This window comes from Lytechinus variegatus, chromosome 1 (genome assembly GCF_018143015.1).
Source record: "Lytechinus variegatus isolate NC3 chromosome 1, Lvar_3.0, whole genome shotgun sequence".
Lineage (NCBI taxonomy): Eukaryota > Metazoa > Echinodermata > Echinoidea > Temnopleuroida > Toxopneustidae > Lytechinus > Lytechinus variegatus.
In genome coordinates, this window is record NC_054740.1 from 84,126,219 (window position 1) to 84,142,296 (window position 16,078).

A 16,078-nucleotide genomic window follows, 5' to 3' on the forward strand; every position below is an offset into this window, starting at 1 on the left:
TAATTATTTGGAAAAACAGAATTAGGTTTGACAAAATCTGGTGAATTTTTGTGAGAAGTAAAAGCAAGAAATTGGTAAAAATGACAGAAAGAAGTACATTTATGCAATAAATGACTGCCTACAATAGTTACTTAAATAAAACAGAACATCCTGAAAAACCTCACTTATCCAACTGTGTATGGCATGCCATTGAGTATATGGTCTGTGTGTGCAGCATTTATAGTAAATCAACTTTTTACAAATGTGACCTTCTTCAATAATGCATGACCTTTAACTCAAACTTTGAAGTTATAGGTCTCTGACATCAATAGAGCATCTCCACTTCACTTATAACATATGACCATATCTTGACCAATATATGACATAATTTTACCGCCTCTTGACCAATATTTGACATAATTTGACCTCATCTGACCCATCGTTCATTCCTTAACCTGATTTCATGACCTCTTGACCTACGTTTGACCTCATCTGACCTCTCCTTCATTTTACATATAAACAATGACTTCATGGTCTCTATCTTGACCTATATTTGACCTCATCTCACCCATATGTAACACTGAAACTTCAAAATCACCTCTTGACGCATATTAGACCTCTATTTTACACCCTCTGCTTTCAGAAACAGCCCATATACCAACAAAAAAGGAGAAGCTAGCATTGTGACTACAAACAGAAATGATCCTGCTTTATGGAGTTCCATCTATGTGCATTGGTCCTTGGTTAACCTGCGGAGTCTGTATGAAAGGCATCACGGTTGATTACAAGCTTGGAAGACGCAATGATTTCTTAGCCCCTGAGCAGGGTTGTTTCAACGTCTAATAAGGAAAACAAACGTTAAAAAAAATGATACAATAAAAGAGAGCTACAAATGGGCACAATAAAGTGCAGCAAAAAAAAGAGTATAAACCTTTCGATATTCAGTGAATTTTAATGATCAAAATTGTGAAAAAAAAGAAACTATAATAAATACACTCTCAATGAATTGCTTTAATTTTCTAAGGCTAAATAATTATGGGAAGTTACCAAATAGCTATTCAGTATTCTACAAATCAGAATTTCATACCTGTATTTTTAATACAGTTGAATCTAAAATAAACTGGGATGTCAAAGTTACTATTTCCTTTAAAAACGAACTTGTTCTTGACAACTGTAAAACTTGCACAAGATTGTAAATCAACAAATTTGACTCCCGTGTGTTTGTAATCTATAACTGCATGCAAATTCTAAGTGTTTCATGGTATGCCTTCTCCCTTGATCAATAGTTCTAATTGGTTCTTTATTCACCAAAGTGTTACTTTGTTTAATTAATGTGAAAACAGAATAAAATAAAATTCTAAGAATTCTAGAATTGTACTCACCCAAGTAGTTTCCTTGCTTCTGGAGGTCTGTCTATGGATACGATAATGAGCTTACCATCTCGTAAACCGGCTAGTACTTGACTCTTAGTAGGTACAACAGATAGACAGTGAACGGGTAGCTGAAGGCGCATAGTGGTGGCAGCCTTTAATCTAAAGTATTAGAATAAAAAAATATCAATGGAATAAATCATTCATAAATTGAAACAATACTAAAATAAAATCCTTCATCATCAGAGTGAGCACTTCCTATACAAATCCACAATTGTGGTATAGATTTACATCTTATGTCCAATATTTAAGCACTTTAAAAATAATATCACAAATCATTCGTTCAAAAAGAAATAATGAATTTATGATTTCACTAGGCTTGTGACATCGCAATATAATTGAATGTTGTCTTACTATATGTTGTGACTAAAGCTATCTTCAGCACAATTTAAATGCATTAAGGTGATTAATCATCAATTAACACAAGATTAAATTTTCAAATGGTATTTTGTATGAGAGGTGCTGTCATATCAGCTTGATTTTTTTTTTCAATTAAAGAACAAAAAATACCTGCTGCTTAACAACACTGCAGCTAGGAAAATAGTCTTATACTGATGGAAATATTTACACCAAGCTTATAAATACAGGGGGAAAACACATAAAGACAACATACTCAAATATCTTCCTGAAGCAGATGACCCCTCTGCTGTCGGAGGTCAACAGGAAGTCTTCTACGACCTCCATGTCGGTGAGACAGCCTGCGTTCATCTCAGAGCATAGGTGCTTGCCGTTAACTGAATACAGATGAAGACTACAGTGATCCTAGGAGGAAGAAAGAAAAATAGAATTCATAAATTATTCAATTTATCTAAGATTGCTTTGCATGTCAGAATAATTATTAGACTGGATAGTTGGATTCATGAGCACTATATCTCAATAAACCAGAGTGTAGATTGACTCACTGATTTATTTTTGCATGAATAAAGGTGATTTTTAAAAAAATGATCCAAGTAATTATTTATATGTGAGCACTCACTTAAGTCATAACTATTATTTCTGGAAAGTGACAAGGGACATTTTGAGAGCATTGTCAGACAGAAACTTATCAAATCATTTTGTTTGAAGCCATCATTAAAATGTCATAGTATTTTGAAATAGAAGGGTTACTCTTTTTGGGGGGAGGGGGCAGGGTGGTTGTCTACAAGAATCCCACTTTAATAGCAATATTGATCTCTTAAAGGTAATCTAAGAAAATGAAGGATGTTTTTTTTTTAATTTTAACTCACTGCAACACTCTAACATATTAACTAACTAAAAAATTGTCTATGAATAAGATTTGCCCAAGAGTGAAAACAAGTTAAAATAAAGTTTTCCCAGGAGAGAAAAATAAGACAAAAAGAAGAAACCTCAAAGTGTTGTGAAAACAAAAACTGGTAAATGAATAAATAGCAAATTTTCCCTTCCTTCAATTAAAATGGATAACAAATTGTTTGAATAGAAAATTAAAACCAAATGTTTGAAAAGCAAATATGCAATCATCTATGAATGAAGCATTCCTAAAAAGAAAACAAAAAAAAGTAATGAAGTTTGTGAATACGTAAATAACTAATCAAATTAATTTGTTTTGGACTTAAGCTGCTACTAGCATGCAAGAATATGCCTTTACATTTTACAGCTTTGGCACCTTCAAAACATGTAAGTAAATTTAGAGCTCTAAAATACTCTCTTTCTCTTTCTCATCTACTCTCTATGAATAAAGTGACGAATATTTACAATTGCAAACAAAAAAATACCTTAAAGCTTTATGTGCAAACACAGGAATATACCAATGCGTAACTATCCTGCATGCCTGTGTCGTTTCTTTTTGTTATTTTTAAATATAATTTTTACATACGGTAATTACAGTATTTGGTTAATAAATTTCTTGCTCCAGACTATATGCTGCAAGTTAAGATTTCAAAAGCAAAACATTGTGTTTACGAGAGTTTGCAAATGTTGACATTTTCATAAAAGAAAAGATGCTCCTTGATTTAAGTTCTTTCATGATTTCACTTTGGCTAAATACAAGTCAGAAAACTTGGACAACAAGAAATTATGGTGAGTAAGCACTTGTTGGTATCAACACCATCATAATATACATTTGTAGAGAAATCATAAGTTAATATTGATGTCATATATTTTCAAAGTTTTGATGTATAAGATACATAACACAAAACTGAATACAAATTTATGTTTGGTCTTTTAAGGAACAAGTACTTAGTTTTATTGTGACATTTCAACTAACTGATCATTTGAACACCTATTATACATGCTTATTTAATAACTACTGTATAATGCAAACTCTTTTTTTTCATAACTGATATAACTCCATGCAGACGAATAGGACATGCAGATGTTATCAAATACAGTACTTACAACAAAAATTTAATTTCTCTGTATTTCAACTCATTTAATCAAGGCAAAAAATTAATCAATATTTGGATGGTCAATATAAATATGTGATTTTAATTCATTTTGTAGACAAATACACCATAAATAAGATACCCAGTCATTCTAACAAGTTACATGCTTGCACTGCATCATCAAAATGTCTCACATAAAATGTCTTAATAAAAATTCTTTTAATATATATTTTTGCTCTCAATAGCATTAATACTAATAAGGATATTTGTACATAGTTTATATATATATTGCACAATTTCTATATGTATATACTCAACTGCACATTACAATAATGTTATTACCAATTATTAACCCAGCTATAGCCATGCTGCCATTCTGGCATTCAAGGAATTTCTTCCTACCGGGTACCCATTCACCTCACCTGGGTAGAGTGCACCACAATGTGAGTAAATTTCTTGCTGAAGGAAGACATACCATGGCTGGGAATCAAACCCATGTCCCTCAAATTGAAAGATGAGAGACAAAACCAATGGACCACGACGCCCTGCCCCGACGCATTACACACCATATAAACTTTTACTGCATTATTAAAGTAAATCTATATTAAAATTTCACCTGTATTTAAAATTTATACTTTATACCACATCATTTGAACAAATATTACCGGTATTGTAAAAGAACATGTTAATTGAACATGTACTGAACAATTGAAAAGTGTAAATGTAAAGCTTATGTAAAATACAGAATCTCTCATAAATGAGAGATTCTGTATTTTACATGAATAGCAAAACTTGGTGTCAAATTTGGTGCTGTAAAGCATTCTTGAGAAGTTGATGAAAATGATTTCTTCGTAAACATTAATGCTTGTGATTCGTCATCAAACAAAGAAAATCAAACAAATACAAACATAACAGAACATTTAAAGGAGAAGTCTATCCTGACTTAAACATGGTTTCAATAAGAGCAGAACAAAAAACAATTAATGAAAGTCTAGTCTAAATCAATCAAAGAATGAGAAACTAATGGCTTCACAAAGTTTTAATTTTAGATATAAAATGCAAGCAGCTCCCCTACAAATTCCATAAAGTGCCATATTCTAAATAAAATATATGTATAACATGATATTCATTTGATACAATCAGACTCATCTTTTCATGCATCAATATGTACATGTATCTACAAAAAGGAATATTTAATCACTACAAACCAGTAACAAACGGCATTTCATGGAATTTACATCACAAGACATATGGAGAGTTGCTCCTACATTATCTCATGAAAGTTGAAAAACATGATCCCTTATTATTTTTTTAAAAGATGCTTTAATGGATTTTTACTAAATCTTCTTGAATAATTTTTATGCTATCACTGAAATCAAATAGACATCAGGGTAGACTTCAATTTCAAAATGAAAACATGCTCTGAAACAAACAACAAAACAAAACAAATGTAAAAGTGAATGATGTGGTCTTAACATTAGATTTTATGGAGAAAAATAAAATTGTTGAATCATTCACATACATGAAATATGTTTGAAAAATGGATGATCAGATTGACAAAATTTAGTCATGATTATTTAATACATGTACATGGAATGAAGAGAAAAAAAACCAGCAAAATTTTGAATAATGAGCTCTTCATCACATTCGTAAAAATGGGTTTATATTGGCATTTCAAATGTCTCTGTAAAATTTTCTTACATTATTGGTATGTGCCTAAATTTTTGGAATCCTCACATGTAGACTATAATATCCAAAATTGAATAAGTAACAGTAAAAAAAAAGACATTGTGTTTAAGATATTAATCTACCATGGGGAGTATTTGCCTATTCAATTTCTGGTTGTAATTCAAATTGCATCAAAACATAGAACATGTAAAATTAGAAAAGGACAAGAAATTGAATTTAGAAAGAAGTTTTGAAAAATCAACCCACTGAGATCATCAAGAAAGAAAAGTATTATAGCCAACTCATATTGAAGTATAACAAGGAAATTTAAAAGAAAACTATTTTTTAGAAGAAAAAAAACATCACACACACTGTTGATTCCTGTGACCCCCCCATCTCACTAGGAAATAAAAAACCCAATTCCGAAGCAATCCTCAGTTAAGAAATTTGACCTCCTTTCAATGTTGATAAGGCACACCAGCTTATATCAGTCAACTAACAAAATAAAATTGATTTAAAAACACTAACACAACAAGGAACATATTCTCTGAAAGAACAATCAATAACTACAAATGTCAAAAATAGAAATGTCCAAAAGAGAAATATTGAAATGAAACAAACACACAATGCTCAGACACACATATCCACACACTCACTAGCAATGGTTAGTAGATATATGGAAATGAGATTCAAGCATGTTAGAAGCTTGGTTAAAAGATGAAAATATGAATGGGTGGGACTATTAAAGGCTCAGAGGGTAAGCTGCTAGATGAAAGGTTTATGAATATTTGAGCATAAAACAGATTAAAGGATGAATGGACAGACAAGCCAATGGACCAACTTACCGGAGCTGGTTTGCTTGCAGTAGACTGCTTACGAGGGATATCTTTCCCCTGACAAACGGTTAACAAACAGAGATATAGAACAAAAGATGGACTAAACTACGTAGATATACTAATCTACCACTGTACCATTTGTGATTTATGTTAGTCAGTGATCTAACTCAGACTGCACAGAGGTCTACATTGTAGGTCTTGGCACTTAATATTCTGGTCTAATATACAACCGTGTCATTGGAGTAGTGGAGGTATATTAGTCAGCGGTGAAGCGAAGACATTAAGCAGGTCTAGGTCTTGGCATGTAATGTCCTGGTCTTACAGTCCAAGCTAATCTACCACTGTGTCAATTGTGTTGTATAGAGGAATATTAGTCAATGATGAACAACTACACTAATTAACATTGAATATTTGTATACTGGTGTATGATTTTCTGAGTTGCGTTTAAACACAACTCTTTCTGCAACAGCTCCCAGGTATTCACATGTAAGTTCCTAGTCTTGGTCCAGTTCTAATCTCTCACTGTGTAATTTGGGCTGTAGATGGACTTAAGTCAACAATGAATCTGAGACTACTAGCCGGTCTAGGTCTTGGCATTTATAAGGGTCTGGTCTATGAGCATAAAGGCATATTGATCAATCACATGGCCACCCTTAACCATAATCATTATATACAAGTGCACTGCAACCAATCTTACACATCCAATTGCTTATCTTTGTTTCAGGCCCAAATCCCTTAAAAAAATAAAATTAAAAGCTACAATCACTGATATAAGTAAAAGCTGACTGACTTTTTGTAAAACCAGTATGCCAATTTTCCACAAAATGATAAGGATTAAATATGTAAGAGTAAGAGAATGGGGTTGATGAATGGGGGTATTACATTTCATATGTACAAGTTCATGGCAATGTATGCATCACCTATGGAAAAAAAATCACACAAAAACAATTTTGTTTTTGTAACAATACATATATTTTAGGAAAAGAAAATGATCGCGAGTCAAAATAGTCATTTGTGTTTTTCTACTAGTAAAGTCTGAGCAGTTTGAAATGAAAGATGCCACAGTTATATCATTCACAGCATTGAATAAAATGAGACAAAGTTTTTGCGAAAAACTTGCCATTGCATACAATGTCAAAATCCTACTTTCATATATATGTTTATAGTAAATAGTGGTAGTAAAACACGAGCTGTGATTGGCTGGATTTGTACCACCTGACCTCCCTTCAAAAAGTTATATTGTACATTTGTACAATATAACTTTCGATTTTTGGATGGCAAAATCCATGATGGGGGGCTTAGATTGAGGGATCTATTTACTATAATAAATAGTGAACGTTCTATCATACAATTACTGGACTATATGAACTCCAAATATAAAATTATCCCTTGTGCAAGCCTATTTCACCTCATATTTGTCGTACATATAATCCAGTATATTGTACAACAGATTGTACACTATTTATATAATATCATTCTTAACAATATGAGCAAAAAAGATCATAAAGAGGGAAAAATCAATAATTACCTTTTCTTCAAGATTCTAAAATTAGGATCATAACTTTTATAGGGAGAGTGGTTAATTTGGTTGTGGTTCAGTTGGATCCTAAAATGAAGTTATATTTTTGCTAGAATGAAATCAAAGGGGATAGGACTTTGGGTAAAGAGAATGACAGGGGCTTGTAATATTCAGAGTTCACACCTTCTCACAAAAATCACACATTACCAAAGATTAACATAATTGTCACCCAATATAATTGATCATATACAGTACTTGAACTACAAAATATGCAACAGAACTAGATATGTTCAGGTGATATGTTCAAGTAAAGAAAATACATGGAGACATTTCTATAAGAGAAAGGTGTGATAGCATTGCTGGGGTTAAAGAAGGCCGATGTCATAAAGACTCACCCACTGGATATAGTACTAGGGTAGCCACAATTTTATATTTAAATCTATCCTCTACATTATTTTTTATTTTTTAAGTAAGGTTATGTCTCCCCAGCAGTGATAAGAGGCCCATTTCAGAATTGTAACTACCAAACACACCTCCATAACCAATTTAAAAAAAAAGGTTTCCATGATAGATGCCAACGTTTGGTAAAGCTAACATCATAATAGATTTAACGCAACAGGAATGAGAACTGAAATATGCTTCCTGGCACAAAAAGTCGGCGAAAGAGAACTAATCATGTAATCAGCCACTGCGAAAGATTTAAGGCAAAGAGAAAATGAATTGATAAAGGACCCTGTGACATAAATATATACAACCGATAGTACAATCAATCATAACTCCAAGTCTATGGCAAACCATATACTAAAAGTTATAACTCAAAATCAATTGTAAATATCATTTGTATGGATCCCTTTTATGTTACAGGGTCCTAGAGGCATAAAGATGATACCACTGACAGAATAAAGAACATCCATTAGTTAATTCAGACAAGAGAAACACCATCACACACACATAATGTACATTTGTAAGTCACATCAGGATGAAAATCCCCTATTCATGTGAAACACACACATACAGTATACAATATTTCTCTATTTACATAGATGTAACATCAAATCTAAACACAACCAGCTGAATAGCACACAGTTTTTTTGTTTTGCTTTGTTTGCAAAATGCAGGTCTGAAAGAAGTGCATGGTTCTTTGTATGTCTATATTTAACAGAGAATTATATAACGTGATTGTGAATAGATACATTATATCAACACAAATTATGAGGAAAAGTGGCTCAGATGTGTAGACATATAGATATACAGACAGACAGAGAAAGAGACAAGCAGACAAGACTTACCTGCATATGCTTGCTAGCTGCTGGTTGTCTTAGATGGATAATAATATGCCCCTCTTCTGAGATGGCTAGGCAGGGGATTGATAGAGGGGCGTTGGGATCATTAGGGGGCCGCAAGGTTCGGATATAATGCCCCTTCAAGATTGTGTTGACAATGATGGTACCGTCCTACGGAGAGAAGGCAAAAATAATTTTCTAAGTGAAAAGTGAAAAAAAAATCAGAAAAGCATAAATTCTTTATTTATTCAGCTGAACTTTATTGAAATGACACAGTACATTATAAAAAAATCTAGAGAAGTAAGGCTAACATAAACAAATATCTAACCAAAATAAAAACCCTAGCAAAATTAAATATCAAATTCAGGTCTCTGATATTTTCATATTACGTAACCTTTTATTTCATGATAATTGTATTCCTTTTTTAAGTATGAAAAATCATATATAAATACACACCAAAAAAGCAAATAACCATGACTACATAAACGAAAAAATAAATGAAGGAATAGTTAAACTAAGTAATGAATGCGTATTATAAAAAAATTGCAATATCATTATCAATAAATATTTTACAATATGCATATGAGTAACATATATTGCAGTTAATTTCTTATACATGGAAAATAATAATAAATTTGGCTTACCTTTGAAGCTGATACTGCCATGTCCAGCTGAGAGCTAAGAGCAACACAAGTGACTTCATCATCATGACCATAGAGGGTTTGAATTGGCTTGTTATTAATACCACTTGCCATTCCATTCTGTTATATCATAAATGGAGAAAATAAAAGATTTTAAACACGATCCAAAGACAAAGAAAGGAAAACTGCGAGCATATAATATTGAAAAAAAAAAGAAAGTTGAAGGATGTATCTTTTAATTCTATTTCATTTCACCATATTCAATGCGTTAATTTTTATGTTTTTTGTTGGGTTCCATTTTATTAAAATGCCATCAGTGTCTTCTTGAAGATCACCACTCTAGGTGTTATTGAACTACCCTGTATCAATAACACGAAAGAATGAATGAAAATAAATAAATTAAGTTTGTTTAATCACAATATACGTCTTAATTTCATAATTCAACACAAATCCACAAAGGAAAAACAAACTGAAAAAATTAGAAGAATCAGGAACAAGTAGAGAGGAGAGATGAAATAATGAAAAAATAAATGAAAGGAGGAAAAGATGAAAAGTGGAAAAGAAAAGGAAGACAAAGGGAAAGAGTTAAATATAAGTAGAATGAAAAAAGTTTCCCCAAACCCCCTCACCTGGTAAGTGATCTCCCAGACCATACAGGTGGTATCACGTGACCCGGTGATGAGCTGCATGCCACACCCATCCAGGGCAACACATGTGACTACATCCATGTGACGGGTGACGTGTGCGACCAGACGTCCACTGCTCTTGAGGTTGAACACACGAAGGCTGTTGTCCCAATGTCCAACAACGAAAAGGAGACGAGCATCGTGTGTAGCCACAAATAGCCTGGCGGTTACGTGAATGCCTGGGGCGAACGGTCCACTCACCAACTTCCGAGTTCTGCATAGAAAAGACATCAGTATTGCATGTTACATTGAAAGCTTCAGTAGCTTTGAGTATCTCCGCCATCCTTTGATGTTAGAGGAATTAATACCCCCCCGGAAAATTCAGAACCTATTCAACATATTTCCAGGAGAGCATGCAAAATTTTGTACATGCAAAATAAATCATAACATTGGCAACATATAAATCTCTGAATACCCCATCCTGCTTAAGAATTTGTAATGAGTACAATGTAAGGTTTGTAAAATCTGCAAAATCATGTGATAAACTGGAGTTCACATGCATCTACAATCACCAATCAGCATACATTCTTGAAATGAAATGACATAGACCAAATTAAGAAATATGAATGCGATTCCTTTGGTTTGAAGTAGACATGCTAAGAAACCACATCTACTGTCATTCCATCATTCCAGGGCCCTCTTTCATAAAACATGTCATCAATTACAAATGTTAGAGGTGAATGATAATTTGTTACTGAGTCAATCAAATGGTATGATTTTAGTAGCTTATAACAATAGCTTTACTTGTCATTGATAACAGATTTTATGAATCAAGACTGAGTCTTGGTCCATTAAACCTGCTGACAATAACAAAAGCATGCAGAGGAATCCATCTAATGTCATTCCATCATTCCAGGGCCCTCTTTCATAAAACATGTCATCAATAACAAAAGGCTTGTCTTCTATGACAAACTTGCTTTCAGCTAATCAAAAGGCAGATTTCAGTAGCTTCTAACAGTAGCTTGTAACTTGACATTCATGACAAGTTTTAAGAAGAAGGGCAGAGATCATTCCCGGGCCAGGCAGGAGAATAAAAACCCCAAACCTCTGGCTACCTAAGGGCAGGAATGGTCACGTCCATGGGACCCGTCAATAGAGGGCCTGTGAATTTGTGTAGGACCTTGGAGACGAGTCCGAGGGGTACATACTTGGAGCTGAGGAGGGTGGAGTCCCGATCAAAGGTGAAGTAGTTGGAGATGCTCTTGTCATAGGGGAGCCAGCTGTGGGTACCGACCACACCTTTCTGAGTTACAGTCACCTTAATAAAAGGAAAGCAAGGATGGAGAGAGTAAGCACTTTCATTACGATTGATCTGATCAACCTCACTGCCATAATTTTTTCTTTAGGAAATTTGCGCAATGTCCTTTGAAAACAAAGAGAAGCATACTGCATTGTCAAGCAAACAATGATTATGTGAATATACATCATATCTAGAATACATTTTGAATAAACATGCATTTTAGACGTTGACGTTGCTGGCCTTCCATAGTTGTGGTTGATCGGATCGAATGCAATTCTTTGTAAGACGGGACCCAGGGGAGCGTTTCATCAACATTTTTGTCTGACAAGATGTCAGATCTGACAACTTTCCCTGATTCTGATTGGCTGAGAGGTGCTGTTACTATGGTAATTGTCGGATAAAACAGGACTTGTCAGATAACATCCTTTCAGAAACGCTCCCCAGGTCACCAAAAATGATCGAAATCACCATGAAAGCAGAAAATCAGTTAAAAAATGTATCTAGAAAAGAAGTGAAAAATGAAGAGTTCACACAGAAAAGTGTACGATAGACATATATAAAGCTTGCTGCTGTTGGAATGTATCTTACCATGGTGTCAGGCATACCCTGATAGATGAAGGATTTAGTTTGGCTTTTAGGAACCCTCACATAGACCAGTGGGTCATTGTCAGATGTTGAGGCCTGGTAAAAAATAGGAAACAGAACAGGAAAACATTAAAGTTTTGCTAAAAATAGGAGATATTTCTTTAAAATTTTGCATTTTCGTCATCATCATCATTATCATCATCATCATCATCATTTCTATAACCACCATAAATTACATGATAATTAGATGCAAAAAACATTAAAAAATACTGTTGTCACCATCATCATCATCAACATCATCATAAGCACCAACAACAATTTTTCCTCTTCTATTGAGGCACTCCTATTCTTCCATTCTTCCTTTTAAATAACCACAGAGATAATACCCACCTCCACAAAGAAAGCTTTGAGCTCATCCAGATGCTCAAAGATGTTGTGGAAGTTTGGTTGTGTCCTCATAAGCCCTTTCGATCTTGTGCTCTCCTCCGGCGATGATGCAAGACGTCTTGACGGGTGGGGTTCCTTCAAGAGTTGGCAAGGTGTCTGGCCAAAGTTGTTGATCATGCCCTCTACAGCTTGACGCTGTATGTCATCTTTGATCGCATCGAGGTCCACAGCACCTGGGGAGTGTATCATTAAGCCGTTTGTAAGTTACACCCAATCTTATGTGCATCTAATACACATACTAATATACAACCACCTGCACATCCTTATGCACCACTTTATGCACAACCCCTTATGTACAACCTTGTGCAAACATTATGAAGTCTTATACATGACTAGAATATGGAAAGCCAAATGTTTTAATCGCATTTGCGCAACCATCTGCACAACCTTTGCACATCCTTATGCACCACTTTATGTACAACCGTATGCAAACCTAATGCACAGTCTTGTACATGACTAGCATATGGAAAGTCAAATGTTTCTCTCAATAACCTTTAATCGCATTTTTTAAAGTAAAAATATATAGATATTGAGCAACATTTTCAGTTAAACATACTTTGGGAGTCAAAAAGCAAAATATTTATCTACAGTTATTACACAACAAGAGAAGGCAAGTCAATTACTAAAAAAAGCTACAGTGCTGAAATGACAGCCCAAAACCCTTCTTAATAACTAACTATAACATGATCATGATTGCTATTCAAATAGAGAATTAAGATTCTGATTGATCCCTTACCTTCATACGTGCAGTAGTAGAAGACATTGAGAGCCTCCACGGCAGCAGGTCCTTTCTGCTTGTAACCAAAGATCAGATCGATCCATTCATGAAGATGACTGGAAACATAGTCACTTTCCTGATCAGAGAACGATGATAGAGAGGGTATACATGTCTCATTTTAGAGTGCACATTATATGAAGAGCAAGTGTATAATGGTTAAAATATCAAAGTAGAAATTAATGGCTAGGTACATACAGAGTGACAATGGCAAAATATAGGGGAAGGCGGGGTAAGTTGTGACAGTTTTTACTTTTTGCGTGTTAGAATTGATATGATTAATAATCTTGTCGAAATAAGTACCTTGCTTTGAAATTTCATTCTTCTGAAATATTTTCCACCTATATATAAATTTCTACCCCAACACTGAAAGTCATCGTGACCTTTGAAAAAAACGATGTCAAATGGCTCAACTTGCCCCATATATGGGGTAAGTTTGAGCCACCTTCTGGGGTAAGTTGAGCCACAAAAACTATGTACAAAATGTATGGGGGAGAACCAGCATGTCAATTTTTTGTTTATAGTCTTTTCACTTGCTAATTCTCTATAAATACTAACATCCTGTAAAAGGAAAAGAGCAGTCATGTAAATTTGCTCCTTTCAGCCTGCATTTCAATTGATATTTATGGTTTGTTTGTTTTTTAAGATACATTACCATAGGAATTACCATGGCTCAACTTGCCCCATGCTGTTTGGCTCAACTTACCCCAGTCCGAACTTAGTGCGATAATTTTGTATCCACACATTTATTATGCATCCATCATATAAAAGACTATGACAAGAATGAAGATCCATACCTGGACTAATAATGTTGTTATCATGTCTTTATTATATTTAAAGACGTGTGTGTTTATAAAGCACTTATCTATTTCACACTCTTTTATACTTTTTTGGCTGAAATTCACATTTTTCCCTCTAAAAAACTACTTTTTGTTTCAAAGTTGGAAACAATGTGGTGGGGTTAGGGGTAATGCTATGGGTCATCAATACATGACACCACCACAATGTCTGACTCATTCATTATCGGCCTGCGGCTGGTGGCTCAACTTGCCCCTATGCTCAACTTACCCCGCCTTCCATCCTATATGGGCTCTTTCATTCTTTTGAGTCGTTACACAAACTTTTTCACCGAAATCATACCATACTACTTGCATACACTTTGGTTCTGTGTATATGCAATCATAGCATGCATTTTGAATACTAGTAGATGTTGAATTTAAAGGAGAAGTAGCTGAATTCAATTGGCTCAACAAACATACATTTAATTGAGCTACCTACAGAAATATGGACTGCACAAAAATGACAAAGTGACATTCCTGTCCCCACAGTTTCCTTACTTTACATTGTGATATTGTGATAGACAAGTGTTGTCTTATTTTACCTTATTTCAAGAGTCAAATCAATCAGAAATGGGATACTACTTATATCTCGTATCATTTTCCATGGGCACAATTCTGAAATTCAAACTGGATACAACTATGACTTCAACCTTTTCAAGGATAATTGTATGAATGAAGATTATGGTAAATAGAAATATAGAATGTCAGAAGTCTGGTCTTAGATATGTTTACTCACAAGAGCTTGTCTGTGTTTGTGGATGAAGTCTTCGGGTGACTTGGCCCAATTTGGCAAGATGACATCATTCACTGGCTCTCCTGTCTGCAGGCATCCCAAGTCAAATTCTATGAAATAACGAAGATTAAACATAGTCAGGAAAATGTTATCAGACAATACTCCAATACCTTTTTAGAGATGAATGTAATGCTATAAGTAGACCATCAGTTAAGGTAAAGGTAAAGAAATGGTTGCTCATAATTCAAAGGCCCAAATTTGCAAAGGTGGGTCTGAATCCTTAGTATGAAACTATAATATATGCAGATTCCATGCATTAATCATGCTTACTTTATATTGGAAGGGGGTCCAATAGTGCATGCCAAAGTCCATGCCTGTTACAACTCAGTCCACTCTTAGACTTATAGATATAATGTGTGTGCAATTAGGAAGATTTGCCTTACCATGTTTAAATACTATGAAGTAAAATGTTAGTCTTTTATAAGACTACTGCAAGACAATGAGAGCATATGATACTCACTGTTGTCATTGACAAGAAACTCTGGCAGGTAGAAGAATTCAGGGATGAGTTCCTTGACATCGTTAGGGTTCTCCATCAACGTATCCCACAGGGATTCAATTGAATGGAACTGACGGTCTGCACAATCAAATCTAACAAACAAGAGGAACACAATTGTGAATGCTTTCCCTGATAATATAGACATTTATAAAGATTCGACAATTATTTTAAGCATTTCAACATTCATGTAAAAATGAATATCATTTTTCATATGTAATTTATACAAAATGGAAAGGAGAATACCAATTTCTACTAAAAAGAATTAGGTCCAGCCTTTTCTAGCCCATACATATAAATTATTTATATTTGTATATTTCATTCATTTCATTGTTATTTCACAAGCCAATCAAAATCAATAATATTTCATACCAACATTGATCACACTGTTGTTATCTCTGTTTTGTATCTCAACAACTTTATATATTTGTTCTTTATTGCTACAAATGAAGAAGAGGATAAAAGATTAAATATTTTGATAGATCTTAAAATGACAGGTTCATCCACACATGACCCTAC

General features: G+C 34.0%; 1 protein-coding gene across 2 annotated transcripts in view; it reads right to left on the reverse strand.

Annotated features, from left to right (window-relative positions):
* LOC121425792 (neurobeachin-like protein 1) overlaps positions 1 to 16,078 on the reverse strand; it is a 65,302-nt gene continuing 49,224 nt past the window's right edge. Inside the window, exons 41-53 of one of the 2 annotated variants that reach the window (XM_041621925.1) lie at positions 15,524 to 15,654; positions 15,007 to 15,113; positions 13,393 to 13,510; positions 12,600 to 12,829; positions 12,213 to 12,305; positions 11,533 to 11,642; positions 10,328 to 10,598; positions 9,702 to 9,818; positions 9,064 to 9,228; positions 6,265 to 6,312; positions 2,023 to 2,171; positions 1,362 to 1,511; positions 1 to 818 (exon numbers count right to left, since the gene is read on the reverse strand). In XM_041621925.1, coding sequence (XP_041477859.1) covers positions 812 to 818; positions 1,362 to 1,511; positions 2,023 to 2,171; positions 6,265 to 6,312; positions 9,064 to 9,228; positions 9,702 to 9,818; positions 10,328 to 10,598; positions 11,533 to 11,642; positions 12,213 to 12,305; positions 12,600 to 12,829; positions 13,393 to 13,510; positions 15,007 to 15,113; positions 15,524 to 15,654 — 1,696 coding nt within the window. In that variant the 3' untranslated portion in view covers positions 1 to 811. The remainder of the gene's footprint in view (positions 819 to 1,361; positions 1,512 to 2,022; positions 2,172 to 6,264; positions 6,313 to 9,063; positions 9,229 to 9,701; positions 9,819 to 10,327; positions 10,599 to 11,532; positions 11,643 to 12,212; positions 12,306 to 12,599; positions 12,830 to 13,392; positions 13,511 to 15,006; positions 15,114 to 15,523; positions 15,655 to 16,078) is intronic. The other variant, XM_041621926.1, reaches the window with a different exon arrangement.